The sequence below is a fragment of the Molossus molossus genome, unplaced genomic scaffold, assembly GCF_014108415.1.
Source record: "Molossus molossus isolate mMolMol1 unplaced genomic scaffold, mMolMol1.p scaffold_m16_p_21, whole genome shotgun sequence".
Classification (NCBI taxonomy): Eukaryota; Metazoa; Chordata; class Mammalia; order Chiroptera; family Molossidae; genus Molossus; species Molossus molossus.
The window spans coordinates 13,748,951-13,774,222 of NW_023425357.1; the positions used below are offsets into that span (position 1 = coordinate 13,748,951).

General features: G+C 50.6%; 4 protein-coding genes across 6 annotated transcripts; 2 read left to right on the forward strand and 2 right to left on the reverse strand.

The window, feature by feature from the left end:
* Window positions 1-56: 56 nt before the first annotated feature.
* On the reverse strand, window positions 57-15,961 carry IRGQ (immunity related GTPase Q). 2 transcript variants are annotated; one of them, XM_036275166.1, is made up of 5 exons: window positions 15,849-15,961; window positions 13,812-13,943; window positions 5,191-5,314; window positions 4,235-4,772; window positions 57-2,207 (listed from the first exon to the last, which is right to left on the reverse strand). In XM_036275166.1, the coding sequence occupies exons 4-5, from the start codon at window positions 4,768-4,770 to the stop codon at window positions 872-874; spliced, it is 1,872 nt and encodes a 623-aa protein (XP_036131059.1). In that variant the 5' UTR covers window positions 4,771-4,772; window positions 5,191-5,314; window positions 13,812-13,943; window positions 15,849-15,961; the 3' UTR covers window positions 57-871. The 2 variants fall into 2 exon arrangements, with proteins under 2 accessions (XP_036131059.1, XP_036131058.1); XM_036275165.1 differs by having other exon boundaries at window positions 5,053-5,314.
* ZNF576 (zinc finger protein 576) lies at window positions 5,661-9,552 on the forward strand. 2 transcript variants are annotated; one of them, XM_036275168.1, is made up of 3 exons: window positions 5,661-5,818; window positions 6,184-6,284; window positions 8,143-9,552. In XM_036275168.1, the coding sequence occupies exons 2-3, from the start codon at window positions 6,200-6,202 to the stop codon at window positions 8,568-8,570; spliced, it is 513 nt and encodes a 170-aa protein (XP_036131061.1). In that variant the 5' UTR covers window positions 5,661-5,818; window positions 6,184-6,199; the 3' UTR covers window positions 8,571-9,552. The 2 variants fall into 2 exon arrangements, with proteins under 2 accessions (XP_036131061.1, XP_036131062.1); XM_036275169.1 differs by having other exon boundaries at window positions 5,661-5,740.
* On the reverse strand, window positions 15,312-24,764 carry ZNF428 (zinc finger protein 428). Its single transcript, XM_036275167.1, has 3 exons — window positions 24,693-24,764; window positions 21,511-21,713; window positions 15,312-15,970 (listed from the first exon to the last, which is right to left on the reverse strand). Exons 2-3 carry the CDS (start codon window positions 21,584-21,586, stop codon window positions 15,465-15,467), a joined length of 582 nt encoding a protein of 193 aa, XP_036131060.1. The 5' UTR covers window positions 21,587-21,713; window positions 24,693-24,764; the 3' UTR covers window positions 15,312-15,464.
* Window positions 18,906-21,552, forward strand: SRRM5 (serine/arginine repetitive matrix 5). Its single transcript, XM_036275164.1, has 3 exons — window positions 18,906-20,004; window positions 20,575-20,940; window positions 21,049-21,552. The coding sequence occupies exons 1-3, from the start codon at window positions 18,906-18,908 to the stop codon at window positions 21,549-21,551; spliced, it is 1,968 nt and encodes a 655-aa protein (XP_036131057.1). The 3' UTR covers window position 21,552.
* Window positions 24,765-25,272: the final 508 nt, after the last annotated feature.

Consider the following 25,272-nt stretch of genomic DNA (forward strand, 5'->3'; position numbering starts at 1 on the left):
CCCACCATGCCCCCCTTACCTCCTCCCCTCATTTTTGTGTTACCATCCTCCCCACAACAGCTGGAGCCCCCCTCCCCCACCAGGAGCAAACATTGGACATCTCTCTACTCCCCAAAACAGACTGAAGAGTTTCTAGCTCTGTCACAGCCCCGTTCCCTCCTCTAGATGCAGACCTCCCACCAACTAGGAATTAAGAACCAATGTCCACAGTCCTCTTGGGAGCCAGGAGTCCGAGACTTCAGAGACTGCCCCTGCCCCCATGAAGGTTCAAAGTCCCCTGCTTCTTGAGGACCTGAGAGGCTGTGTGCAGACCTATTCTCTCTAGAAAACCTAGACCCTATATCCCTTCATAGCTCATAAGTCCAAGAGTTCCAGCTCCCTGGAGTACCCAGACCCTTTCCTCCATTCTGGAATCCCCAGTATGATGGAGACATCCTTCATCAGGAATCAGGCCTTCCATTCCCCCAATCCCTGGAGGACTAGATGTCTAATACATCCAGTATCTACTCCTTTGGAAACTAAGATAATACCCCCTTCCAGAAATCCACCCTCAACTCCCTTCAGGACACAAGTCTAGGGGTACTGTCCCATGATCCCGAGAGAAATGAGAGGAGTACTGACCTCTGATTTTATTCCCCTTCAAGACCCAGGAATCCGGGTAACTAGAAGTCACATATCCCAGCAAGCAGCAAGTCTCATCTCTCTGAAGCACCAGGATTCTGAGTGGCAATACAAAGCTCTGTTCTTTCAGATGCCCAGACATCCCATGCCAGAGTCTGGACCCCCAAACTCCATTCTTCTAAACTGGACTTAGAGTAGCCAAGTAGCCAGGTCGCGGAGACCCGGGAAGCCCTGGCCTTCATTCCAACTCTCACTGAGCAGACGCATGGGGTGCCAGCACTGCCTCTGCGTCAGCCAGCATCTCGTCCAGCGCCTGCAGCAGGACACCATGGGCTGCACGGTAGCCCAGACCACCAGTGGCTGCTGCGCCACCTGCGGGCCACAGGAAAGAGAGTGCACCCAGCGCTGCACCCCCCGCAGTGCCCTCACCCGCCCATGCACCCAGCCTCGCCTCCACTTCAGCACGTGTCACCGGGCCAGGGAAGCGTGTCCGCTCTGCCAGCTCCCCCGGAGCCAAGCCCAGTATGCGTTCCCGCCTGGCCAGTGCTGCGGGTTCAAGCCCCAGCGCCCGCCTCCATTCTGCCAGCTGACCTCGCAGAAGTGCCACATCACAGGCCCAGCCAAGCCCAGGTATTGGTGCTGCTGCTGCGGCCAGGCTAGCCAGCAGAGCTGGCCGCCATGCCCCAGACCGCAGTGCTGCAGCCTTGGTTCGGGCCTCACGTGGGGACGTGGGTGGCAGCGCCAGCAGCAGCGCTCCTGCCTGGGCTGGGGGAAGCGCACGCCGCAGCCACTGGCAGAGCCCAGGGAGTCCGCCTCGCCGCAGAGGGAAAACTGGCGGCAGTGCCTCCTCCAGCACCTCCCAGGTCTCATCCTCCGGGCTCCAGGCAGCTGCACGCTCTGTGTCCCCACTGTCCGATTGCTTCGCATTGACACCAACCTGCTGTAAACTCTCCCTGCCCGCTTTTTCTGAATCTCCCACTTCGCCCGCTTTCTGTGGCCCAGTGCTGTGTTTCTCCCTTCCTTCTCTGCGTGCATCCTCCAACCCCCCTCCGCCTGCGTTCTCTAAGCTCTCCCCGCTGGGCTTCTCTGCCTTTTCCTCTTCTTCCAGAGATTGCGGGTCCTCGCCCTCGCCGTCTGTTCGCACGCAGACGAGGGGGGCATCCGGTAGCACCAAGGGCCGTACCTGGGCCCAATCCTCCTCAGTGGGAGCCCCAGGGGTGACAAGAATGAGGGCGTCATAGTGGGTGGGGTGCGGGGCGGCAGCTGTGGCTGCAGAGCCCAGAGGCACGGTCCAGAGCACCACATTGGGGCGCTCTGGGGCAGGATAGGGTGTGGGCCCAGCAGGCAAAGAAGCAGGCACAGCACCTGGGTCCCAGGGATCCAACCCAAGCAGCATGTCCAGCACAAAGCCCATGTCAGCGGTGCCAGCTATGGCCAGGTCCAGCCGCGCACTACCCAGTCGCTCCAGGCCAGCACGAACCCAGGACAGTGCTGCTTCCAGGCCTCCAGTCTCAAAGGCCTCACGCACAGCTTCCAGCTCAGCTGCTCCCAGCACCTCAAAGCCATCCTGAGCTGGTGGCAGGAGCCTGTAGGGACACGAAGGGATAGGGTCAAGGGCAGAAGAGGGGCTTAAGCCCAGGAGATCTGGGATAGGAAGATAGGACTGAATGGACTATGATGACAAGGGTGGTAGGTACTTCATGAATAATCTTGAGTGAGGAAGGGGCAGGAAAGGGAGGGAGGCAGTTAATGGGCCAGCAAATAGAAATCAGGGCTATGAAGAAAAGGGAGAGGGTTAAATCAGGGCTGGGTTGGCTTGAATAAAGTTAGGTTTCCAACAGAGCCTAAAACTGGACACAGCTAAATCTTCCCTGGCACAGAGTCTTTGGGGGCAAGGTTCTTCTTAGGGACTGCAAGGTTAAGAAAAGGCTGTGCTACACAGGGCAAAACACACACAGGTGGGGTCTGGGGCAAAGACAGAATCGTGACTGTATTGTGAACTAAACGAAAATGTAGCACTATTCACTACTTGACATGGGCAAGGTCACCAAGAAGGCTCTTTCCTGACACTGGTGTAAGGAGGGGAATAAAGACCAGGGGAGAAACCTCATCTACTAGTTTTCACAAAGGAGACATGGCTAAAGAAAATAGATGAGCAGTGGGCCTGGAGAAGAGGCTGCCCCGCCCCAAGCCTCATCTGACTCTATGAAATGAGGCAGCTGGGGTTGGGATAAAAAATTCAGGAGGGGCTCTGGCTGATTTGGCTCAGCGGTTAGAGCGTTGGCCGGCGGTCCAGAGGGACCGGGGTTCGGTTCCCGCTAAGGGCACGTACCTCGGCTGCAGTTTGTCCCCGGCCCTGGTTGGTTGTGCGGGTGGCAGCCACTCAATGTGTCCCTTTCACATCGATGTTTCTCTCTTCCTCTCTCCCTCCCACTCTATCTGAACAATAAATGGAAAAATGTTCTCAGGTGAGGATAAAAAAAAAAAAAAAGAAGAAAGAAAAAGAAAAAGATATTTTAAAAAAAGGGCAGCGCCCTGGCCGGTTTAGCTCAGCGGTTAGAGCGTCGGCCTGCGGTCCTGAGAGACCCGGGTTCGGTTCCCGCTAAGGGCGCGTACCTCGGTTGCAGTTTGTCCCCTGCCCTGGTCGGTTGTGCGGGTGGCAGCCACTCGATGTGTTCCTTTCACATCGATGTTTCTCTCTCTCTCTCTCTCTCTTCCTCTCTCTCCCTCCCACTCTACCTGAACAAAAAATGGAAAAATGTCCTCGGGTGAGGATTAAAAAAAAAAAAAAAAAAAAAGGGCAGTGGGGCCTTGGCTGGTTTGGCTCAGCGGTTAGAGCATTGGCCCGTGGATCGAAGGATCTCAGGTTCAATTCCTGGTCAAGGGCACGTACTTTGGGTTGCAGGTTTGATCCCTGGCCCAGTGGGGGAGTTAACCAATTGATGTGCCTCTCACATCAATGTTTTTCTCTCTCTCTCTCTCCCTTCCACTCTATCTGAAGAGCAATGGAAAATATCCTCGGGTGAGAATAAAAAGGAAAAGAAAGGCAGTAGGGAAGGGTCCCCAGAAATAATGAAGCTCATTGAAGGTGTGGCTTTGGGGCGAGTGTGGTCATCTGAGAAAGAAGCTGTTGGGAAGAATGAGGAAGATGTGAGACAAGTCTTCTGGTAAAATCTTCGTGAGGATCACAAGCTTGTAAGAGTCAGGCCTTCTTCAAACTTTTGCCTTGGGGCAGTATTTGGGTGATAGGTCCCAGCCTCTTCTAGAATTCTTATTAGGAAGTGGGATTTCTGACCTCAGAGCACTCTCAGGAGGTGGGACCTGGATGACAGTTCTGTACCTCCAGTTGACTCTTGCCTAGGGCGGGGCCTATCTGACAGAAGAGGGTCAAGCACCCAGCGCTTGCTTGGTTGGAGCATTGCTGATCTCAAAACCTTCGCTGAGGGGGAGGGACCTGGATTCGGGAGCAGGGCCTCCCGCAGATATCCCATTAAGGCTGGTCCTCAAACTCTCTGGGGTGGGGTCTGAAAGCCTTAAAAATAGTACCTCCGGGGGTGATGTCTAGACTAAAGGACCAAGCCTCCCTAATCCACCCTGAAAATGCTGCGCTCACCTCTGCAGCGCCTCTGCCTGGCTCTGCAGCGTCGCCCTCAGGCGCTCCAGTTCCTTGCAGCTATCGCTGCTGCTGCTACTGCAGTCGGCCTGCAGCACGTAGAGAGGCACGGTTCCCAACCCCGCACTGTCCAGCAGGGCCGCTGTCTCATCCCGGGCCTGGGCTTCATTCTGTGAATCCTCAGGACGGAGGTTCCGCACAGCCAGCAGCGGGGTCCCTCGGGCCAGTGCGGCCCGCGCTGCCTCCCCCAGTGCTGGGGCCAAAGGCTCCACATTCCCCTCGAGGCCGGGCAGCACCAGTACCAGCACGTTAGCCTCCGCTGCCCAGGGCCCTGGTGCTGCGGGTGGGCAACTCAGCTCACCCAGGAAGAGGCCTGGGCCTGCAGCTCTCAGGCTGGGGATCCCAGGGTCTGGTCGTCCATCGGGGATCTCCACCACTTCCACACCCTTGTTGCACAGCTCTGCAATCAGTGCGGATTTTCCCGAGCCCGGAGGCCCCAGGAACAAGGCAGTCACATCACCCCGCGGTAGAGGCATAGCTGGAAAGCAAGCGATGGGGAAGATCGGGGTCAGGGAACACCCAGCTGTTTTCTTTCCTAGTCACCCCACTCTGGTCCTAGACTTCAGTCCTCCACCCTGTCCCCTTCATTCATTCTCGGGTATCCCAGGGACCTAGAAATCCGGCGCCTTAGACCCTATTCCCCAGCCCGGTCCGATCCTCTTTATGGATGTTTCTCTTTCTCCTTCAAAAACTGAGAGCCTCCTCCCTCAGGGACATATTTGTTTTTATCCCCCACTCCTCCCTTCCAAATCACTAACCGAGCACACTGGCGGGCTCCGTTGACGGTGGCCGGTCGGCCGCCGAGAAGCCCCGCCCCTAGCGTCGGACTGAGGTGGGCTGAAGACGCTGGAGCGCCGGGATTTGGGGACGTCCAGATGCGTTCCTGGAGCTCTAACCTGACGTCACTCTTTTCAGGAGGCGGTATGTCTTGGAAGTGCGATCTCAGGGACACAGCCCTTCCCGGCGCCTGCGCAGAATGGCCCCAGGGAGCCTGCTCCCCAACTCCGGCTGCCGCAGGACCTTGAACAATAAGGAAGGCAGCGCGCATGCGTACCAGGAGCGCCTAGCACACCTGCGCAGTGAGTTTAGGTCTGTACGGAAAGGGTGACTCGCAACGTCATCTTAACGCACCCTAGTGCAGAGAAGGACCCCTTCCATTATTTTCAGGGCCGAGTGGGCACGACTGTATTACTGCCGGATGGCAATCCGGGCTCTCGGCTTCGAGGGGCCATCAGATGAAAGAGCGTGGAAACCACCGGGACCTTACACTCGGTGGGCCCAACCCTGCCTCCCTCCGGCTGATGGCGCTGTGACGAGCAACTGACAGGCGCAGCGACAGGCAGCCTTCTGCTGTTTTGGAGAAAAGCGGAGGCCTGGGCTACCAGCCTGGGGAGGGGAGCCTAGGGCGGTGCTTGAGGCAGCCGGACACAGCACCTGAAAGCGCGCGTAGGAGGCGGGGGCTCTGGGTGGAACAAGTTACGGATGTCAGGAAAGGCTGTCTACTGGGAAGAGGCAGGCTACATTGTGGGTACCACTACCTGCCTCAAGATGTGTGGGAGAGACGGGGATGAGGATGGTGCCAGAGGTCAAGGGTTCCACACTCTGAGTTCAGGGAGCTAGTTTGATGTGGGTCTTGGGTCTCACACAGGTGAGATGACTCTAAGGTTGAGTCACAAACCCAGGGAGTCGAATCTTTTGGGAGGGTTGAAGTTTCTCTAGTGAATGCTCCATTAGGTTAGAGTTTAAGGAGGTGGTGTCTCGCAGGGGTCCAAGGCTGGCAAAGAGAGCCTCTATATCAAAGGTCATAGGATTAGCGGGCTAAGGCTGGCAATAGGTGAGTGACAAATTTTGATTTACTCTTCTATCATGCGTCCTCCTCTCTTGACCAGAGGGGTCCTAGTCACCATGGAGGACCCACTTCCCGAAGAGACCATGGAGCAGCAGGATTCATCCAAGGCGAGCAGTCCCCGCCGTACAGGAGGCAACATCTGTGAGTACCACTGGCCAGAGGGTGGGGTGCAGGAACTGATGCTAAAGGATTTCTATAGCATTTCAGTGACTGGGAGCTGCCCTACCAGGAATTACCACTCCCCATCTTTACCCTTATTAGCTAGCTCAGATGTACTCACCTTGCTCTGTTCACATAAGTATGAATGGGATGCAGCTCAGAGGGACAAAGTGGCATCCAGAGAGGCATGGGGTGGGAGATGTGGCTGGGAAACAGCAGAGACTGTAAGAGGAACCCCAAGGTTCCAGTTCCAACTCTTCCCCAGACTTTCAGTGCTACTTGGGCCTTGGTTTCCCTAGCTGTGAAAAAGGGCTGCCATTACCCACCTCTACTTACCTCACAGGGCTGTTCTGGGGATTAGCCACAAAGCAGAAAGTTTGAGGGTAATAAAGGTAGCCAATTTGACATAATACCAATAGCTCCTACTGAATGTTTACTACACTCATCTCATTCAGTCCTAACACCCTATGAAATTGGTTATTTTCACATTCAGATGAGGGAACTGAGGCAAAGAGAAGTTAAGTATCTGTAACAATGACAGCCACAGTGTCAGTGCCTTCTAGTCAAAGACCCCCAGGAACATGCCCGAAGTCAACAAGTCAGTTTATTGCTCACTGTACTGAGAAAGCACACACATTATAGTGGCACCATGGGGCATTTCAGTAATAGTGTCACAAAGGACTGATTATAGGATTGGGGTTTGTGATTTGGGGGAGGGTTAAAGGAAGAGGGGTTTTGCTTTGGATTGGATGGTGCCAGGAGCAGAGCAATTCTATGGTTGGCGATCTTAATAAATCTTACCTAGGCCCCGGACAGTTTGGCTCAGCAGTTAAGAGCATCATCCTGCAGACCGAAGGGTCTCAGGTTTGATTCCCGGTCAAGAGCACTTACCTGGGTTGCAGGTTCAATCCCTGGCCCAGTGGGAGTTGTGCAGGAGGCAACCAATCGAAGTGTCTCTCTCGCATTGATGTTTCTCTTTCTTCCTCTCCCTCCCTCCCGCTCTCTCTAAAAATCAATGGGAAAATATCCTCAAATGAGGATTAACAAAAAACAAAAAACAACAACAACAACAACAAAACCCAGCTTACCTAGAAGGCAGAGAAATGAAGCAAGGCACAGCTATGATTTGTAAAGCAGCAGCAGCTACTTGTATCAGCCAGGACAGGGGGGTGTTTGGTCATTTTTGTGGTTTGGACAGGTTAAAGTTTTGTCTTTATTCAAATGCTATTATGGCATAGTTTTGTTGCTTGTCAGTGTGGCCTTGTCTGATGATGTTCTGTGAAATTGTTTATATTAAACAGAATGCCAAAGCCTAGCTGTGAGTGCCAGGCCAGCTCCCGGCTGTGGGGCTGTTTTTCTCCATCTCAAGAGTAATAATTGCAAACCACTGTATAAAGTGTTCTAAGCACTTTATATAAGTTCATGTATTTATTGCTTACAAAGCCCTATGAGGTAGAAACTGATATGGTTATGACTCCATTTTCCAGACAAGGAAACTGTTGTACCTGCCTGGGAAGTAGGAGAGCCAGTCTGGCTCCAGAGGCTGTGCTCTAGTCACACAGCTGTACTGAAAGGAAAGACTCCCTGGGTTCCAGTCCTGACTCCTCCATTTCATTTCCTAACCTCATGACTGGACAAGTTGCCTAACTTTTCTGAGCCTCAGTCTGCTCATCCATAAAACAGATCAATAATAATTTGCCTGTACTGGTGCTGTCCAGCCCTGGCATGCAGACTGGCACACAGTAAGCACTGAATGTTAATTGTTGGCATGATTCTGGGGCTTGGGAGAGGTCCTGGAGACTCTTGCTGGCCTCCCCCGACTTCTCCCCACATCCCTCAGGCCATCTGAGGGCCCTGCAGTGCACCCGCTGCCTCATCACCTTCGCCAATCCCAAGTTCCAGGAGCGTCACATGAAGCGGGAGCACCCAGCGGACTTCGTGGCCCAGAAGCTGCAGGGGGCTCTCTTCATCTGCTTCACCTGCGCCCGCTCCTTCCTCTCCTCCAAGGCCCTGACAGCCCACCAGCGCAGCCACAGTCCTGCCACCACGCCCTCCCTGCCAGTTGCACCCACCATTGCCCAGCCCACCTTTCCCTGCCCTGACTGCGGCAAGACCTTTGGGCAGGCCACTTCTCTGAGGCGGCACCGCCAGGTGCATGAGGCCCACTCCACTCCTGGCCCCTTCGCCTGCACTGAGTGTGGTCAGGACTTTGCCCAAGAAGCTGGGCTGCATCAACACTATATCCGGCATGCCCGTGGGGAGCTCTGAATGCAGCTTCAGCCCTCCCCAGGGCAGTGGGGGCTCTGTGGCTGGTGGGACCCACCTCGGATATGGGATGGACCCTTGGAGGAATTTGCTTCCCTCCCTGGAAAGGCAAAGGGCTCCTGATAATAGCCCCTAGAAGATGCTCTTTAGAGCTTCAGTCTTTGAAGGACAGAAAGACCTTCGGGGAAACAGTGAAATCAGACAATAGTGAGATCTTTCATTTAAAAAAAAAATAAGAGGGAAAATTATTTGTATCTCCCTCATTTCCAATTAAATAGTTTGAAATCACAAGTAGCTGCAGATTGTGTAATCACCTTTAATTCTTCCCAGATGGATGCCATTTGCTGTAGGAGCAAATTGCCCTGGATTTTTGCCTGAATGGGGGCAGGGAAAGTGAGGTGTTGCTGGCCTGTAATGCCACCAGATGGGTCCGAGACATAGAGCAGCTCTGGCCTTTAGGGACGGGCAGCAAAGTTAAGAGTTGTACTGAGTGAGGTGGGGGTTGCAGTTCAAGTCCTTGTCTCCTCCACACCCTCTGCCAGCCTTTCCCACTCAAGGGGCCATGGCATTGGGTGACTTTGCTTCTTTCAACCCTGATAATTGACCATTTAAATAATCTTATGTACCGTTCTGGTCATGGAATATTTTTTATACGTGTAGGTCAGATGGCATGAATAAATTAACAGAAATAATATCTAAAAACAGAAGTGCTCTACACTAAGATATCTAAACAACGAACTCTGGCTTTTCAGCAGGAATTTGCAGAGTACATAAGAACAACACGAGCAGGGGTAGTTCAGGGCAGAGCCAGCCTGGCCCTGTGAAGAAACTGGTTTGGAATCAAACAGAGATACCTTCTGTTTACTGTTGTATTTGGCCAACATTAGGAAATTTCCCATTAGAATCCTATTTTCAGCGCTTGAAAAGCCCACCCATGGCTGAGTCTCACCAGGCCAGTTTTACTCCCTTGCATTACCTGCCCTGCCTCTAGAGACAATGGTTGATGCCCTGTATAAAATAATCATTTAAACTGAGGATGTTTTTAAAACCCACAGGTGGGATGGATTTGGTAGTGACTGACAGCTGTTTCCCAATTTTTAGCTAGGCATATGGTGGCTACAAAGACCTCATTCCCCAGATTCCCTCGCTGCTACCTGTGGCTGTGTAACTGAGTTCTGGCTAAATTCCTGGGCAGAGTCTTCAAGCTTCAGAAAGGGATGTGCCTTTCCTCCACCTTCCTGCCTGGAATGTGGACATGGTATCCAGCCATCCTGGACCATGAAAGCAACAGGTGGAATGGCAGAGCAGCAAGATAGCAGGAGTTTGGGTCCCTGGTCAACTTCATACAACAGAGCCATCATATCAGCCCTAGAACACCCACTTCCCTATTGTCATGAAAGAGAGAAATAAGCCTCTACCTTGTTTAAGCTGCCATTTGCTTGGGTCTCTGTCACAAACAGCGTAATTTATAGCTTAAGGCAGGGGTCTGCAAACTATGGCCAAATCCAGCTTGCCTCCTGGTTTTGCAAATAAAGTTTTACTGTAAAATAGTCATGCTCACTCATTTACATATTGTATATGGCTGTTTTCACAGAGGACAGCAGATTCGAGAAGGCGCAACAATCATATGGCCCACAAAGCCTAAAATAGTTACCATATAGTCCATTACAGTAGAAGTTTGCCCTGAGAAATACTACTTGTATCAGGGTTGTGTGTGTGTAGGATTTGGGGCACGGCTAGCTGGTGTAGATCTCTTTGCTGGGGTGACTTAGGGAGAAACTGGTTTGGAGTCAGTTGGCCATCACTTTTTTCTAAGATACCAACTTCACCAAAGCCAAGCATTTCCTCTGGCACCTGGTGAAAGCCCAGAAGTTTCATACCACCCCCACAGCAGTCCCCTCCCCCAAACATAAGGATCTAATCCCACATGCTCTCCCAAGATAGATAGCTGCCTGCCCAAGTACACCCTTGGCTTCCTGTTCTCTCTACACTCTCCAGATGTCATAGATTCACAAGACTTTAAATAGTGTAACTGGTGACTCCCAAATCTTTATATCTTCAGCCCAAATCCCAGATTCCCCTTCATGAGATACCGCCACCTAGATGACAAAGGGGAGTTGCAAACTTAAAATGGGTCACCATGACACCTGTAGCCCCTACCTCTACCACAACTGCCAACATATTAGCAAACTGTGAACTCTACTTCTAAATTGCTGAAGAATCAGATTACTTCTCTCCCAGCCCTACTCTCTTAACTGCCCCCTTCCAGGCTCTACTACAGCCCACCAGTGTGTATGTAAATCAGTTTACATCACTTCTCATTTAAAACCCTCCAAAGGCATCCCATAAAGAACTTCTGAAGGCCTTACCCACAAAACCTAACAATGACAGCCCCAGCCCACTGAGCAATCTCAACTCCCAGCCACACAGGCCAGTTTGGCTTCTGCCTCAGGGCCTTTGCACTTGCTGTTCCCTCTGCCTGGAGTGCTTACCTAGAACTTTGCAAGGCCTCCTTATTCAGGTCTCAACATGGGGCACCTCCTCAGAGGTCCTCGACCTGATTGGCTGAAGTAGCACCTCCAACCCTTAATTATGCTGATTTAATTTCTTCCCAGCACTCTCCAACAGCTGGAATTATCCCACATGTTTATTTCATTATCTGTGTCCTTATGTTGGAATCCAAACTCCTGAGGGCAAGTGTCATGCCTTCCTCATTTCTTCATCCCTAGCACTTAGGACAGTGTTTGCCTCCAGCCTGCCTTAGAGAGCTGGTTTCCTTGAAGTTCTGCCCATGAGAGGTATGGGTAGAAGAAGGCAGGAAGAAGGGGAAAGTGCCTCACCTTGCTTTGTGTAAGGAACCTCTCTATACTCACACAGGCACTATACCCCTCTGGAGGTTTAAGCACCAGCAGCATGGTACCTCACCACTGGCCCCTGCACCAGCCATACGTGGCCTGTCCTTCAAGCACCTATTGGGTTCTGGGCATCTCACCTCTCTTTCTGTATCCCAATCCTAGAGGTGGGAGCTTCTTGCAGACCCATTTCTTGGTTATCTCACTTTTTTATATTTGTGCTCCCAGCCTTCTAACACCTGTGTGACTAATTCCCTGTACTAAATCCTCTCTTTGGAATTCCCAGCTTCTTTCCATACTCTGGATCTCAAGGAATGGGATGACCCCAATGGCACCACACTGGGTCTCTAGATTCCCAGGCTCTCTTGATCCTTAGGAATTTTTGCTGACAAATGGATAATTCTCTACATCTGTGCTTAGAAAGAAAGCCCTATCTTAGGGCAGAAGAGGGCTTACACATGCTGCCCCAGGAAATAAAATCCATCCATGTTGTTTTGATGAGCTGTGCATTCCTGCTTTGACGATGTTGAGATTCAGTAATGCTAAACTACAGTGGGTATAAAAGCCTCAGTGGATAAATGTCAGGTTCTGAGATTCAGAGCTTCTAGGATGAAAAGTATGGGCTTTGAAAGATGCTTTGGTCAGTGTGGCTGAGCAGTGTAATTCAGTTGGTTGGAGCATTGTCCTGTACACCAAAGATGGCAGCTTCAATTCCCAGTCAGGGCACATATCCAGGTTACAGGTTTGATACCTACCTGGTAGGGGCACATGGGAGAGGCAACCGATAGATATTTCTCTCTCTCTCTCTCCCTCCCTTCCTTCCTCTCTCTAAAAATCAATTAAAAAAAAAAGAGAAAGAGCCCTGGTCAGTTTGGCTCAGCAGTTACAGCATCGACCGTGAACCAGAGAGTCCCAGGTTCGGTTCCCACTCAGGGCACGTACCTCAGTTGCAGTTTGTCCCCATCCGGTTGGGGTCGTGTGGGTGGCAACCACTCCATGTGTCTCTCTCACGTGGATGTTTCTCTCTCCCTCTACCCCTCCTGCTCTGTCTGAAGATAAATGCAAAAAAAAAAAAAGAGACAGATGCTTTGGTCTAACATCCTGTAACAGGCATCAAATGCAAATATTCTTTGGGCCAAGCAGGTAACATAAATCAATGAAGCAAGCAAGCAAGCGGGTGTGAAGGGTCCAGATATCAGATGATGGGGACTGGGCATGAGGCAGGGAATGCCCCATGTTAACATGAGGTGACCCTTACTCAGCTCTATCAAATTATTGCCCCATGGGATTATGGGTTCAGCAAGCTAGATCTCACAATTTTTCAAGAGAAGCCGGAAACCTCCATTTCTTTATGAAATCCATGCCTCCCCCCCACCCCCCTTTTAAATCCTTACAGTTTCATTGATTTTTAGAGAGGGGAAGGGAAAAAGAAAGGGGGATTAAAACAACATCGATGTGAGAGAGAAACATCAATCAGTTGCCTCCTGCATATGTCTCAACAAGGGCTGGGGATTGAACCTACAACTTTTTGGTGAACAGGATGATGCTCCTACCAACTCAGCCATACCAGCTAGGTCAAATCTGCTCCATTTGTAAATGTTGGTAACCAATGTGATTAAAAAACCTCAGTAATTCAGTGGAGACCAAATACACTCCTGCAAGTCAGACAGTGGCTGGGAACAGCCAGCCTGCCATTTCTGGTGTGTGGCTTCATGGCTAAGAATGCGTGCCCTGCACCTAGTTGTCTGGAATCAAACCTGGGTTTTGTTAGTTACTAGCTGTGACCTCTAGCAAAAACTCAATGTCTCTGTGACCCAGTCGTAGTTGCTGATTATGATAGCAGACCCTATGCCTCTAAGGATTATGAGTATGACTCAGACTCAAAGAGAAAGTCAAAGTCAGTATAATGGTCTACATGGCCTCGTCCTCTGCCCCTCTCTGACCGTGTCTTCCCTGCCTTCCTCGGCAATAGCCTCTTGGCCCTGTGCACTCTACCACAAACATCCCAAGTAGGATCTGTGCTGTGCTGTTCCTACAGACAGCCACAGACTCACTCCTTCCCCTCCTCTAGGTCTCTGCTCTGATGTCACCTTCTTAGTGAAGCTTTCCTCACCATCCTATTTGGAACTACTTCACACACACACACACACACACACACACACACCTCCCTACCTCCCCCCTTCCCTTTTCCTTCACAGCACTTACTACCTTCTATACATTTATATTTTACTTAAATATCTAAGTGTCTGTCGTCTTCCCCAGTATAATATAACTTCCACAAAGGCAGTGATCTTTGTTCATCATTCTACCCCCAGCTTCCCAAATAGTGCCTGCATCTCATAAGTGCTCAAATCATTGTTGAATGGATGAGTAAATAAATAATAGTCCCTACCTCATAAGAATCCGAGGCGATTGTCCATATAAAGCGCTTAGCCCAGGGCCTGGTCCACTGTGAGCGATGACTTAATGATGGCCATTACGGTAATTCAGGTTCTATTCTCGAAGGTTCTTAGTTGCCAAGCTTCTATGAGTTAACACACGTAAAGCGCCTTAGAACAGGGCTTGGCACACAGTAAATGCTCAGTAAATGGTAGCTATCATTATCATTATAATTAGGCTTCTGTTTTCAAAGCAGCTTTGGTGCCAAACTTCTGTGAATTAGTACTTCCCATCTCAGAGCAAGAGCCAAAGTTTAGACAAGGCTGTAAGGAGCTGGCTGTCTGCTCCCCTCCAAACTCATCCCTCCAGCTCTGCCCCCCTTCCCTCTGCTCCAACGCCTTCCTGATCAGGACAGACTCCTGCCTCCTCCCACCTGGAAGGTTCCTCCCATGGCTCCTTCCCTCCCTCCTTCAGGTCTGTCACCTCCTCAGAGAGGACTATACTATTTAAAATTGCAACCCCCTTCCAGAACTCTTCTCCCTTCCCAGCTTTATTTTTCATCATCACCCAGCATATGCTACATCTTACTTGTTTACTGTCTGTCCCCACCAGTGGCCCCTTTCCACCCCCATAAGCTCCTTGAGTACAGGGATTTGATTTTATTCACAGGCATATTCCTAATGCTTAACACACAGGTCCCCTCAAAGCTGTTTGTGAAATGAATTAATGGATTACAGTCCCTACCTCAGAGTTATTCTAAGGACCTGATGATCTCATGCAAATAAAATACAGAATTCTGTAAGTGCTAGGAAAATGGCAACTGATTATAATTAAGGTTCTATTTTTGTAAGTTCCTAGATGCACAACATATATAAAGCTCTTGGACCAGCACTTGGCACCCAGGAAGCGCTTAGGAAGTGTAGTTATAATTATAATGAAAGTCTTCTTTGTGAAGGTTCTTAGGCAAAGTGGCAGAGAACACGAGCTGTCCTCTACAAACCATTTTCTGCTTTCTGGGCACTTGGCTTGGCCACCTTTCCCAGACCTTTCCCTTGAAGTGAGCTGTGGCCACATGACTAATTTCTCAGCAAAGGAACGTAAATGGAAGCAGTATCCGCCACTTCTGGGCTAGGGCTTATGGCCACTCAGCCATGACCATATGGATGACAACAGGCTTATGAGATGATCTGGGTCCCCAAATCACTAGATGGAGAAGGTTGCTTGCCTATCTAAAATACCCACCCTGGACTATTATGTGAGCAAGAAACAAAATTCTATTGTATTTGAGCCTGTACATCATGGAGTCTAAGAGCAAATACATGGAAACCACATTAAACATACAGTATTTAGTAAATGTTAATTATCTAGGCAAACATTGATCCTACAGTTCACCCAAGAAGGAGCCCAAGGGGATGAGGGGCAGACAGATGCCCAGGCGCATGCCTCACACACGGAGCATAAACACACATACACATACACACACAAACACCAAACACACGCTGGACTGACACACACAGAATTTGGCTTTTATTCTGGCCTTCACACATACTGCTAAGACAACACAGATAGGCAGTACCACATCCCCCCAGACCATTTCAACCACCCAATTTCTTCAGTCCCCTCCCCCCCACCCTTTCTGCCAAGCTCCCTGGGTGTGGGGCTATGCCTACACCTCACCCCGGGCATGCAGCATGAAGTGCCCATGCAGCTCCCCGAGGTTGTCGAAAGAATCCTCGCATTCCGTGCAGTGGTAGGTGCCCTCCTCATCCTCCTCCTCGTCCTCGTCCTCCTCCCTCCCAGTGGGCTGGCCCTCCCCAGCCTGAGGTGGCTCTTCCTCTTCCTCCCCAAGCACCCTGCCTTCAGGGGCTGGCGCTTCCTGGGGGGCTGTAGCGGGACAGCAGAGCCGGCAGGGTGGGGTGCCTGGTGGGGCCTCCCCAAGGGGTGAGCGGCCACAGAGCTGGCAGGGCTGGGCTGGGGGGCCCGGGGGCTGTGCTGCACGGGGGGCCCGGCGGGATGGGCCACCCCGGCCCCCACCCAGGCGCTGCTTCACCTTGTAGCCAGGGTCATATTCAGGGTCATCAGTGGTCTCCTCTTCCTCCTCCTCCTCATCTTCTTCCTCTTCGGAGTCTGGCTCTGAGAGTGTGTATTCGGAGTCAGAGGAATGCTCAGGGCCTGTAGGGGACAGTGGGGAAAAACAGCGGCATCAAAGGACAGAGGGCTGTGCCTGGGTAGCTGTCCCCTCCCTAAGCCCCATTTAGGCTTGACACCAGCTACAGAGAATGACCTGAGAACAATCCTGCCCTTCCCCACAGATGGCTGCCCATTGCATAGAATAGGGCCTGGCACACAGCAGGTGCTCAGTGTCTGCGTGTTCAGCCAATGAATGTCTTGCAAGAACTGCATCTTAGGAGGTTAATAAGGTTAATAAGGTTAAAATAGCAGTAAAATTAGGAATAGTAAAAATAACAGCAACAGCAGCAGTGTGCATTGCTTTTGGAAGAGCCTTACTCTCATGTATTAACTCACCTAATTCTTACAGCAACCTTGTGAGAGAGGCACTGTTATTATTCCTAAGTGACAAATGGGGAAACTGAGGCATAGAGCAGTCAGGCCTCCAGTCACACAGCTCTACCAGGAAAAGCTAAATATGGGTGCTTGCCTATGCCAGATCATTTTAGAGACAAACATTTGAACCAGTATTTAAGCAAATTAAAACACACAGTAAGTATGTGTGTACTTTTTTTTTTTTATCCTCACCCAAGAACATTTTTCCATTTTTTGTTCAGAGAGAGTGGGAGAGAGGAAGAGGAAGAGAGAGAGAGAGAGAGAGAGAGAGAAATATCAATGTGAAAGGTACACATTGAGTGGCTGCCACCTGCACAACCCAACCAGGTCCGGGGACAAACTGCAACCGAGATACGTGCCCCTAGTGGGAACCAAACCCAGGTCTCTCTGGACCGCAGGCCGACTATCTAACCGCTGAGCCAAACTTGCCGGGGCTATATGTACTTTGATACATGTGACTTTATATATAGTCATGTGCTGCTTAATGAAAGGAATACGTTCTGAGAATGCATCATTTGGTGATTCTGTTGTGCAAACATTGCAGAAACCACTTACACAAATCTAGACCATCTAGCCTACTATATACCTAGGGTATTGCCCTGTGGGGAGGAAAAATAATTTCCCTCTACCCTTCTAGGTTCTTGGCTGTAACAAAGACAGACCCCCTGTATGCATGGAAGAGACTCAGGAAAACTGAGTTGCTCAACAAAATGACTAAAGCCACCACCTTACATACCTTCCTCAGTTGAAGACAAAGATACTGGGGGTAGGAGGAGTCAGCTATGGCAGATTACCAGAAAGAGCAATAACCAAGAGTAAGGTTATGCAGATTTACATCCCTGTATTCCCTCACAGATTAAAGTTTCTAGAGATAAAGTCATCCCCCCTCCAGGTACTTGAAGGAGACACCCTTACAAATGTAAATGTCTTTTACAAAGTATAACTTCCACTTGGTTTTGATTCTCCTGACTGCTGTTTCTGAGGGGGAAAAAAAACCAGCCTAAAATAATCGTTATGCTAAATAGACCTACAGGGGGTCAACTGAAAAATCCTCCTTACAAATGAGCCCAAGCAGTTCAAACCCTCCTTGTTCAAGGGTTAACTGTATTTGGGGGTGACAAATTCTGTCCCCCTATAGCTCCTAAGCTACACACCTGTACAGCATGTTGTACTGAACACAATGTTTACAGTAGGTAACTGTAACACACTGGTATTTGTGTAATGTGCTGTGTGACGCCATTAAGATGGCTACATCACTAGGCAATAGGAATTTTTCAGCTCCATTATGGGACCACTACAGCACATGTGTTCAGTTTTTGACCAGAATGTCATTATGTGCCACATGACTACACACACACACACACACACACACACACACACACCTAGTTAAGTGAATTAAAAGATTTATGTGTAACCATAGACATATGACTATGATTTCGTGCATATGAAGGACATGCCTAGGACAAGTTTAAGTTAAAAAAAAAAATTTAAGTTCATGCATAGGAAGAGGTGACATCAGCAGTTGTCTGAGGGGTGCACACACAAGCCATGGTCCAGGAGAGAGCAGTCCCCACTTTGGTAGCAGTGTGGGAAATGCTTCTTTAGGTGCAGTGGCAGGAACGTGCCGAAAGTAGGACTGCAACAGTGCCCTGCGTTCATGCTGGCCCCCTCCCCAGTCGTCCCTGGAAGCCCAGAGGGACCCTATTACAACTGAGCAGCCACAAGGGTTCCTCACTGTTCCTCCACACCCCAGACATGTACCCGCCCAAGGGCCTGGAGGCTTGCCAGCCTTTCTGGAGATGGATTAAGGTTTGCTCCTGCCTTTCTGCCACACTTCTGCTCAAGTGTGACCTACTTAGTGATACCCCGGTCACTCTAACTAGCAATCCCTCCCCAGCACGCCCTATGCCCCTAACTCGGCTTATTTTCTCCTCAACTTATTTTATACAACATCTAGTTGTGTGTTTATTGCTTGTCCCCAAAGCAGGGGATTTGTCTGGTTCATTGCTTGGGTGGCCCCAAGGTCCTGGTCTCCCTCTCTCCTCCAGGCCATTGCCTCTTTCTCCCAACTGGAGCCACCTTTTCCATTTCTAGCAGCAAACTCCTGCTCTTCTTTAAGGCTCCAGCTCACCTTCTCTGTGAGGTCCTCCCTGACTCCCCAGGCAGTCAGTGTTTCTCTCCTCTGGGCCCTCCTAACACAATCTGACCACCTAATCAGTGACTGTCTGGGATTGGAGACTCCTGGAGGCAGGATGACCCAGCATCTTGTCCCTATGTACCCAGCAATGCTGAGCCTGAGTCAGCCTTAGGAGACATTTGCTCAATGTGCAAAACACAGTAAACATCTCTGACCTTGGGATAGGGCCCCACCCCTCTTTATCCTCCCACCTCTGACTTCACACCACCTACCCTCCAGGGTCTTCAATGCCCACTATGACTTCATGCAGTTGGCCTGTGAAAGGCAATCAGGTGGTCATCTAGAGCTACCAGGTCTTTCATGTCCACTGTGACTTCCAGGACCACAAGCCCTTTTGCACCCACCATGCCTTCTCCACCTATAAGATCCTCCAAGCCCAGCAAGTCTCTGGCATTCACTGGACCCTCGATGCCCACAGTGTCTCCCAAGCCTTCTCCCTCCTTGAAGACCACTAAATCAGCAATGCCCAACAGCTCTTCAGTGCCCAGCAAGCCGTCAACAGCTCCCAACTCAGTCACAAGCCCCAGCAGTTCCAAGTCCACCAAATGGGAAAGTACAAAGACAGCCCCTTCTAACCAGCCCAGCAGCAGGTCCCAAGTCCACAGCAGAACGAGAACACCCAGCAAGGCCAGCACCGATACCAGGGCCAGCACTGACACCAGGGCCAGCAAAGCCAACAAGTCTGGAGGGGTAAGACACCACCACCGAAAGGGCACACACAGCCGAGGCAGAGCTCCTGGCAGAAGGGGAAGCCAAAATTCCAAAAGGTCACCCAGCAGGGCCAGCACTCCCAGCAGGATGAGAACTCAGGGTGCCAAACAAAGTACACCCAGCAGGGTAAGAACTACTTCCCAGCAAAAACAGAGTGGGAAGAAAACTTATAGCCGGCCTAGAAACAACCACCGGGAAAGGAGTGAGAGCCAGTCTAGAAATATGAGCAGAGAGATGAATTCTAGCCCACCAGGAACTTCAGGTGTGGAGAATAATTCCAGGCTGGCTGTGACCCCCAGTAGAGCAAAGAGTTATAGCCCCACCATAACTCCTTGGAAAGAGATAGGTTTACTCTTATCTTTGAGGAGGGTAAAGAGTCAGAGTCAAATGATTACCCTGAGCAGGGAACAGAGTTACAGCCCAAATGAAATGTCCAGTATGGCTAAGAGTTACAACCAGGGTAGTGCACCCAGCAGGACTCGAAGTCATAGCCAGTCTAGCACCCCTAGCAGGACCCGAAGTCATAGCCGGTCTAGAACACCCAGAAGGGCAAGAAGTCGCAGTCGGAAGCGGACCCACAGCAGAATGAGAAGTCAAAGTTGGAAGAGAAATCATAGTACGGCAAGAAGTCATACCTGGAAGGAAACACCCAGCCAGATGAGAAGACATAGCCAGTCTAGAACCCACAGCAAGGAAAAAGGTCAATACCAATCTAGAACCCTCAGAAGAGAAAGTCACAGCCAGTCTAGAAGCCCCAGCAAGGAGAGAGATAACAGACGATCTAGAACCCCCAGCAAGGAGATAAATCACAGACAATCTAGAAGCCCCAGAAAGGAGAGATATCACAGCCGATACAGAAGCTCCAGTAAGGAAAAAGATCACAGCAGGCCTAGAAGCTCCAGCAAGGAAAGAGATCACAGCCAAACTAGAGCCTCCAGAAAAGAGAGATATCACAACCACTCTAGAAGCTCCAGCAAGGAAAGAGATCTCAGCCAAACTAGAACACCCAGAAAAGAGAGATATCACAGCCAATCTAGAAGCTCCAACAAGGAAAGAGAGCACAGCCAAACTAGAACACCCAGAAGAGAGAGAGATCACAGCCAATCTAGAAGCTCCAACAAGGAAAGAGATCTCAGCCAAACTAGGACCCCCAGAAAAGAGAGATATCACAGCCGATCTAGAAGCTCCAGCAAGGAAAGAGATCTCAGCCGAACTAGAACCCCCAGAAAAGAGAGATATCACAGCCGATCTCGAAGCTCCAGCAAGGAAAGAGATCTCAGCCGAACTAGAACCCCCAGAAAAGAAAGAGATCACAGCCGATCTAGAAGCTCCAGCAAGGAAAGAGATCACAGCCGATCTAGAAGCTCCAGCAAGGAAAGAAATCGCAACCAAACTAGAACCCCCAGAAAAGAGAGACAGCACAACCGATCTAGAAGCTCCAGCAAGGAAAGAGATCTCAGCCGAACTAGAACCCCCAGAAAAGAGAGATATCACAGCCGATCTAGAAGCTCCAGCAAGGAAAGAGATCACAACCAAATCAGAGCCTCCAGAAAAGAGAGAGATCACAACCAATCTAGAAGCTCCAGCAAGGAAAGAGAGCACAGCCGAACTAGAACCCCTAGAAAAGAGAGACACCACAGCCGATCTCGAAGCTCCAGCAAGGAAAGAGATCTCAGCCGAACTAGAACCCCCAGGAAAGAGAGACACCACAGCCGATCTCGAAGCTCCAGCAAGGAAAGAGATCTCAGCCGAAATAGAACCCCCAGAAAAGAGAGACACCACAGCCGATCTCGAAGCTCCAGCAAGGAAAGAGATCTCAGCCGAACTAGAACCCCCAGAAAAGAGAGAGATCACAGACTATTTAGAACCTTCAGCAAGGAAAGAGATCATAGTCAATCTAGAAGCTCCAGCAAGGAACAAGATCACAGCCAAACAAGAACCCCCAGAATGGAGAGAGCTCACAGCCAATCTAGGACCCCCAGAAAGGAGAGAGGTCGCAGTCGATCTAGAACCCCCAGAAAGGAGAGTGATCACAGCCGAGCTAGAACCCCCAGCAAGGGGAGCAGTAACAGCCAATCTACAACCCCTGGAAGTATCAGCTGGAAGGGATCCCCTAGCAGGGTACTAAGTCCCAGTCAGAATAGAACACTTAGTGTGACAAGAAGCAATTCCCCTTCAAGATTTCTCCCAAGCCAGGATGATATTCAAGCCAACATCACCACCTCTAAAGCCACCTCACCTGGAGAGAGGTCCTCCTCATCTTCTTCCAAGCTGGCGTAGCCCCCAGTTTCAGCTGGCTCACGAGTCTCTGTCATGGCCAGAGGAGGGGACAGGAGACAGGAGCAGAGCAGCAGCTAGGCAGCGTCCCTCCCTGGCCAGCTCTCCACAGCTATACCTTGGCCACAAGTTCTCTAATGCAGGATGTTAGCAGGTAGAGGGATGCTGGAGGGAGAAAGGAAAGGCCTGTGGTGACTCAATAAATTTTTACATAGCATCCGCCTCCCCAGACTCAGCTGTGTGCTCAGTGATGGGGAGAAGGCAAAGGACCCCAACTCTGCCCCTGATTGCTTACTGGGCCTTGACTGCAGGCCCTGCCCCTATGTAGACCTTAATTTCCCCCTATGGGCCACAAAACTGTCTGTGGTTCTTATTCAGTGGGGTGGGGAAGGATAACATTTCAAATATTTTAAGGTTAGTACTAGCAAGGGCATGAATCAGAACTGAGATTGGGACATGGTCCTATGCTAGGCATTAATCAGTTAGTTGCTGGATTCTAGGAAAGTCTGGGGTTGGGGGAGGATCCAAAGTGGCAATTAGGGGTACTGATTACTTGGTGTAGTGGTGATACACCAACCAGTCTAGAAGTATTTAAATATTTAAACAACTGGTATGGCTGCGCTAGTCTGTGAATGTCAGCCCTAGTTCTATATCAATTTACACCTTGGCAAGATAATATCTAAGTTTGAATCCTAAATCTGCCATATTCTAACTGTACAGCTTTAAGCAACGGCCTTAACTTCTCTAGCCTGTTTCCTTCTCAATACAGAAAGGGCTTCCAGGACTTAACTCATGTACTCTTCATAACTGTGTTGAAACAGATTATCTCCTTTGTACAGATGAAAAAACTGACAGAGAGGATTAACAAGCAGTCCAAAGTCACACCAACTGGTAGGTACATGAGCTAGGATTTGAAGCCACATCATCCTACCTCTCAAAAAATGATCCTTCAGCTGAAAATATTTTTCGAAGATTCAGTAGGTTCATTCATATAAACTGCTGTGTATGTCAGGTATTCCATTAATAGTGGCTGTTACTACTCCCACTCCCGACTCTATAAACCCCAGCCAATCCAGACTTCTCCCTCTCCCTGAGCATACTAGGACTTTTCACACCTGTGGGTCTTAGCAAATCCTGCTGTTCTTGTTTAGAATGTCCTCCTTCCCTCTTGTCAGCTTGGAGAACTACTCACCCTCCGAAGCTCACCTTAAACACAAGAACCTCTGTACTTCTTCCCAGCTCAAATATTACCTCTGCCTCTACCAAGAAGCCTTCTCTTAACTCCTCTCCTTTCTCTCCCTCTTCACCAATACCTCCCTACACACACACACACACACACACATCACTTCTTTGTCTTCCACTGCACTTCCTAACAGGGAGGGCCAGGCAGAGCAAGTCAGTGAAGGTGCTGGCAGCCTCAGCTACACCTCTTATATGCCAAGGCCTGTGCGGGGTACTAGGAATACAATGGTGGAAAATACACATTCCTTCAGAGTCTAGAGGTCAAGTTTAATGCCAGGGACTAAGCAGAAAAAGATCAGGATTGACTCTAAAGGAGGCTGGGGCATGGGAGGGCTCGCATTAACTGCAAGGGAGTTTTTCAGACACCTGGATATGAGCTTTAAGGACAGAGAAGATTCACAATTGGCAGAGAACAGATCTCAAAATACCCTATTGCCTCATTTGATTTGGGAATTCTACTTTATGTCAGGATAAGGTTGCCAGACTTAGTCAATAAAAACAGACGATGCCCAGTTAAATTAGAATTTCGGATAGCCTAGCCGGTGTGGCTCAGTGGTTGAGCATGGACCCATGCACCGAGAGGTCGCCCGTTTGATTCCCGGTCAAGGCACATGCCTAGGTTGTGGGCCAAATCCCCAGTGGGGGGCATGCAAAAGGCTGCCAATCGATGTTCTCTCTCATCAATGTTTCTATCTCTAAATTCAATAAAGAAAAAAAAAATTTTTAATTGAATTTCAGATAAACAACTAATTATTTAATATACATAGGATGTGCCCTGGCCGGTTTGGCTCAGCGGTTAGAGCGTCGACCTGCGGTCCTGAGAGATCCAGGTTCGGTTCCCGCTAAGGGCGCGTACCGTGGTTGCAGTTTGTCCCCGGCCCTGGTCAGTCGTGCGGATGGCAGCCACTCGATGTGTTCCTTTCACGTCGAAGTTTCTCTCTCTCTCTGTTCCTCTCTCTCCCTCCCACTCTACCTGAACAAAAGATGGAAAAATGTCCTCAGGTGAGGATAAAAAAAATATATATGTATATATATATACACACACACACACATAGGATGTGTCATGCAATATTTGGGACGTACATTTGTTTATCTGTTATCAACTGGCAAGACTACACACCAGGGACAATCAGGACTTCCTATGAGATTACCTGGAGACATGCTTACCAGGCTAACCTACCCTTCCCCAGGTCCACATCACACAAAGACCTTTCTAGGCTATTCCAGAGGTCGGGTGGAGGCATTCCTTGGTGCACAAGTCCCATTCCTAAATGACTATGGCGGCAGGCTGGCTCCCATGACTTTGGAGGGGCATAAATGAGAATACTTCATACCACGTGGAGGAGACCCCACAATGTTCTGAGCCTATAGCAATAAATTCCCAAGATACCCAGCAAGAACATTAATAGGCACCCCTTCCCACAGTGCTGGGGTAAGTAGGCCAGAGCAAAACGTTATACGGGTCAATAAAAACCATTCCCCACAATGCCCTGCGGCAATTCTTCCCAGGATGCCTCAGGCCTGTAATGACCACCTTCCAAGGTGCTCTGCATTGAATCACTCCAAGTTTCCAAAATGCTTGCTAAGTGGAGGGTGTGTGACAAAAGGGACCGGTTCCCCGCAAGAAGCTAGGGTAAACCTTCCCAGAATGCACCAGGCCTGTATCGACTAGCGGACCGACTCCCACACGTTTAGGGCAGGGCGTCCTGTTTTTCCAGGATGTGCCCGGTTGGCACGGAGCCCCGTTGGGGGAGAAAAGGTAGCCTATGTCTCGCCCTCAGGCCATCACGGCCCAAGACCGCTGCCGGCTCCTCCGTGACTGGAGCCGTCACTCCCATCATGCAGTGGTGCCGTAGCGCCCGCTTCCCAGCATGCCCCGCGCACCTCATCCCGGACACTCACCGGCGAGGGCGGCCCCCGCTCCGGCTCAGCGGCAGCGGCAGAGGCGGCTGCGGCGGCTGCACGCCCGGGCTCGGCGCCTGCGCTACAAGTAGGGTAGGAAGGAGCGCGAGGGGCGTGAAGAGCCTAGGGCGCTTGCGCGCCGAGATGGACCATTCCTGGCGCACAGTGTGAAGAGGGGCTATCCGAGTAAGGCCGTCGTCGAGGCCCACGCAGGGGGTTCCGGGCTTTGCCCCTCGTTGTCCGGGTTTACTTGGTACAGTCCGCAGCCGGACTGAACAAGAACTGCAGCGCTCGCGCGTGCATGTGCGTAGCAGGAACGCGCTTTAAAGATGAGATGCGCTGGGGGAGGGGGAATTCCAGTTCGGCGGGGTTCTTAGACCTGAGGCCAGTTTATTTGCATAATCTTACCACGGGACAATGGGAGTCCTCGGACACCAAAAGGAGTGATTTGCATTTTCCCCGGAGAGGCCGTACTCCAGAGCGCAGTGATTAGCATATGTGGGCTGGGGGGCGCGCCTGAGCAAAGCGCGTGCGCAGTGGGACTGCGGACTAGTGTGAAGCAGGTATCCTTGGATTAGTG

Excerpts from the sequence above, each read along its gene's own strand:
- ZNF428 (XM_036275167.1), bottom strand. The coding sequence starts at position 21,586 with ATGACAGAGACTCGTGAGCCAGCTGAAACTGGGGGCTACGCCAGCTTG. Across the intron at positions 15,971-21,510 it reads TGAGGAGGACCTCTCTCCAG|GCCCTGAGCATTCCTCTGAC; the intron begins GTGAGGTGGCTT and ends TGTCCCCTACAG.
- SRRM5 (XM_036275164.1), top strand. The coding sequence starts at position 18,906 with ATGCCTTCTCCACCTATAAGATCCTCCAAGCCCAGCAAGTCTCTGGCA. Across the intron at positions 20,005-20,574 it reads TAGAACCCTCAGAAGAGAAA|AAAGAGATCACAGCCGATCT; the intron begins GTCACAGCCAGT and ends CCCCCAGAAAAG. Across the intron at positions 20,941-21,048 it reads AAGCTCCAGCAAGGAAAGAG|ACCACAGCCGATCTCGAAGC; the intron begins ATCTCAGCCGAA and ends GAAAAGAGAGAC.
- ZNF576 (XM_036275168.1), top strand. The coding sequence starts at position 6,200 with ATGGAGGACCCACTTCCCGAAGAGACCATGGAGCAGCAGGATTCATCC. Across the intron at positions 6,285-8,142 it reads CCGTACAGGAGGCAACATCT|GCCATCTGAGGGCCCTGCAG; the intron begins GTGAGTACCACT and ends CACATCCCTCAG.
- IRGQ (XM_036275166.1), bottom strand. The coding sequence starts at position 4,770 with ATGCCTCTACCGCGGGGTGATGTGACTGCCTTGTTCCTGGGGCCTCCG. Across the intron at positions 2,208-4,234 it reads CAGGCAGAGGCGCTGCAGAG|GCTCCTGCCACCAGCTCAGG; the intron begins GTGAGCGCAGCA and ends GTGTCCCTACAG.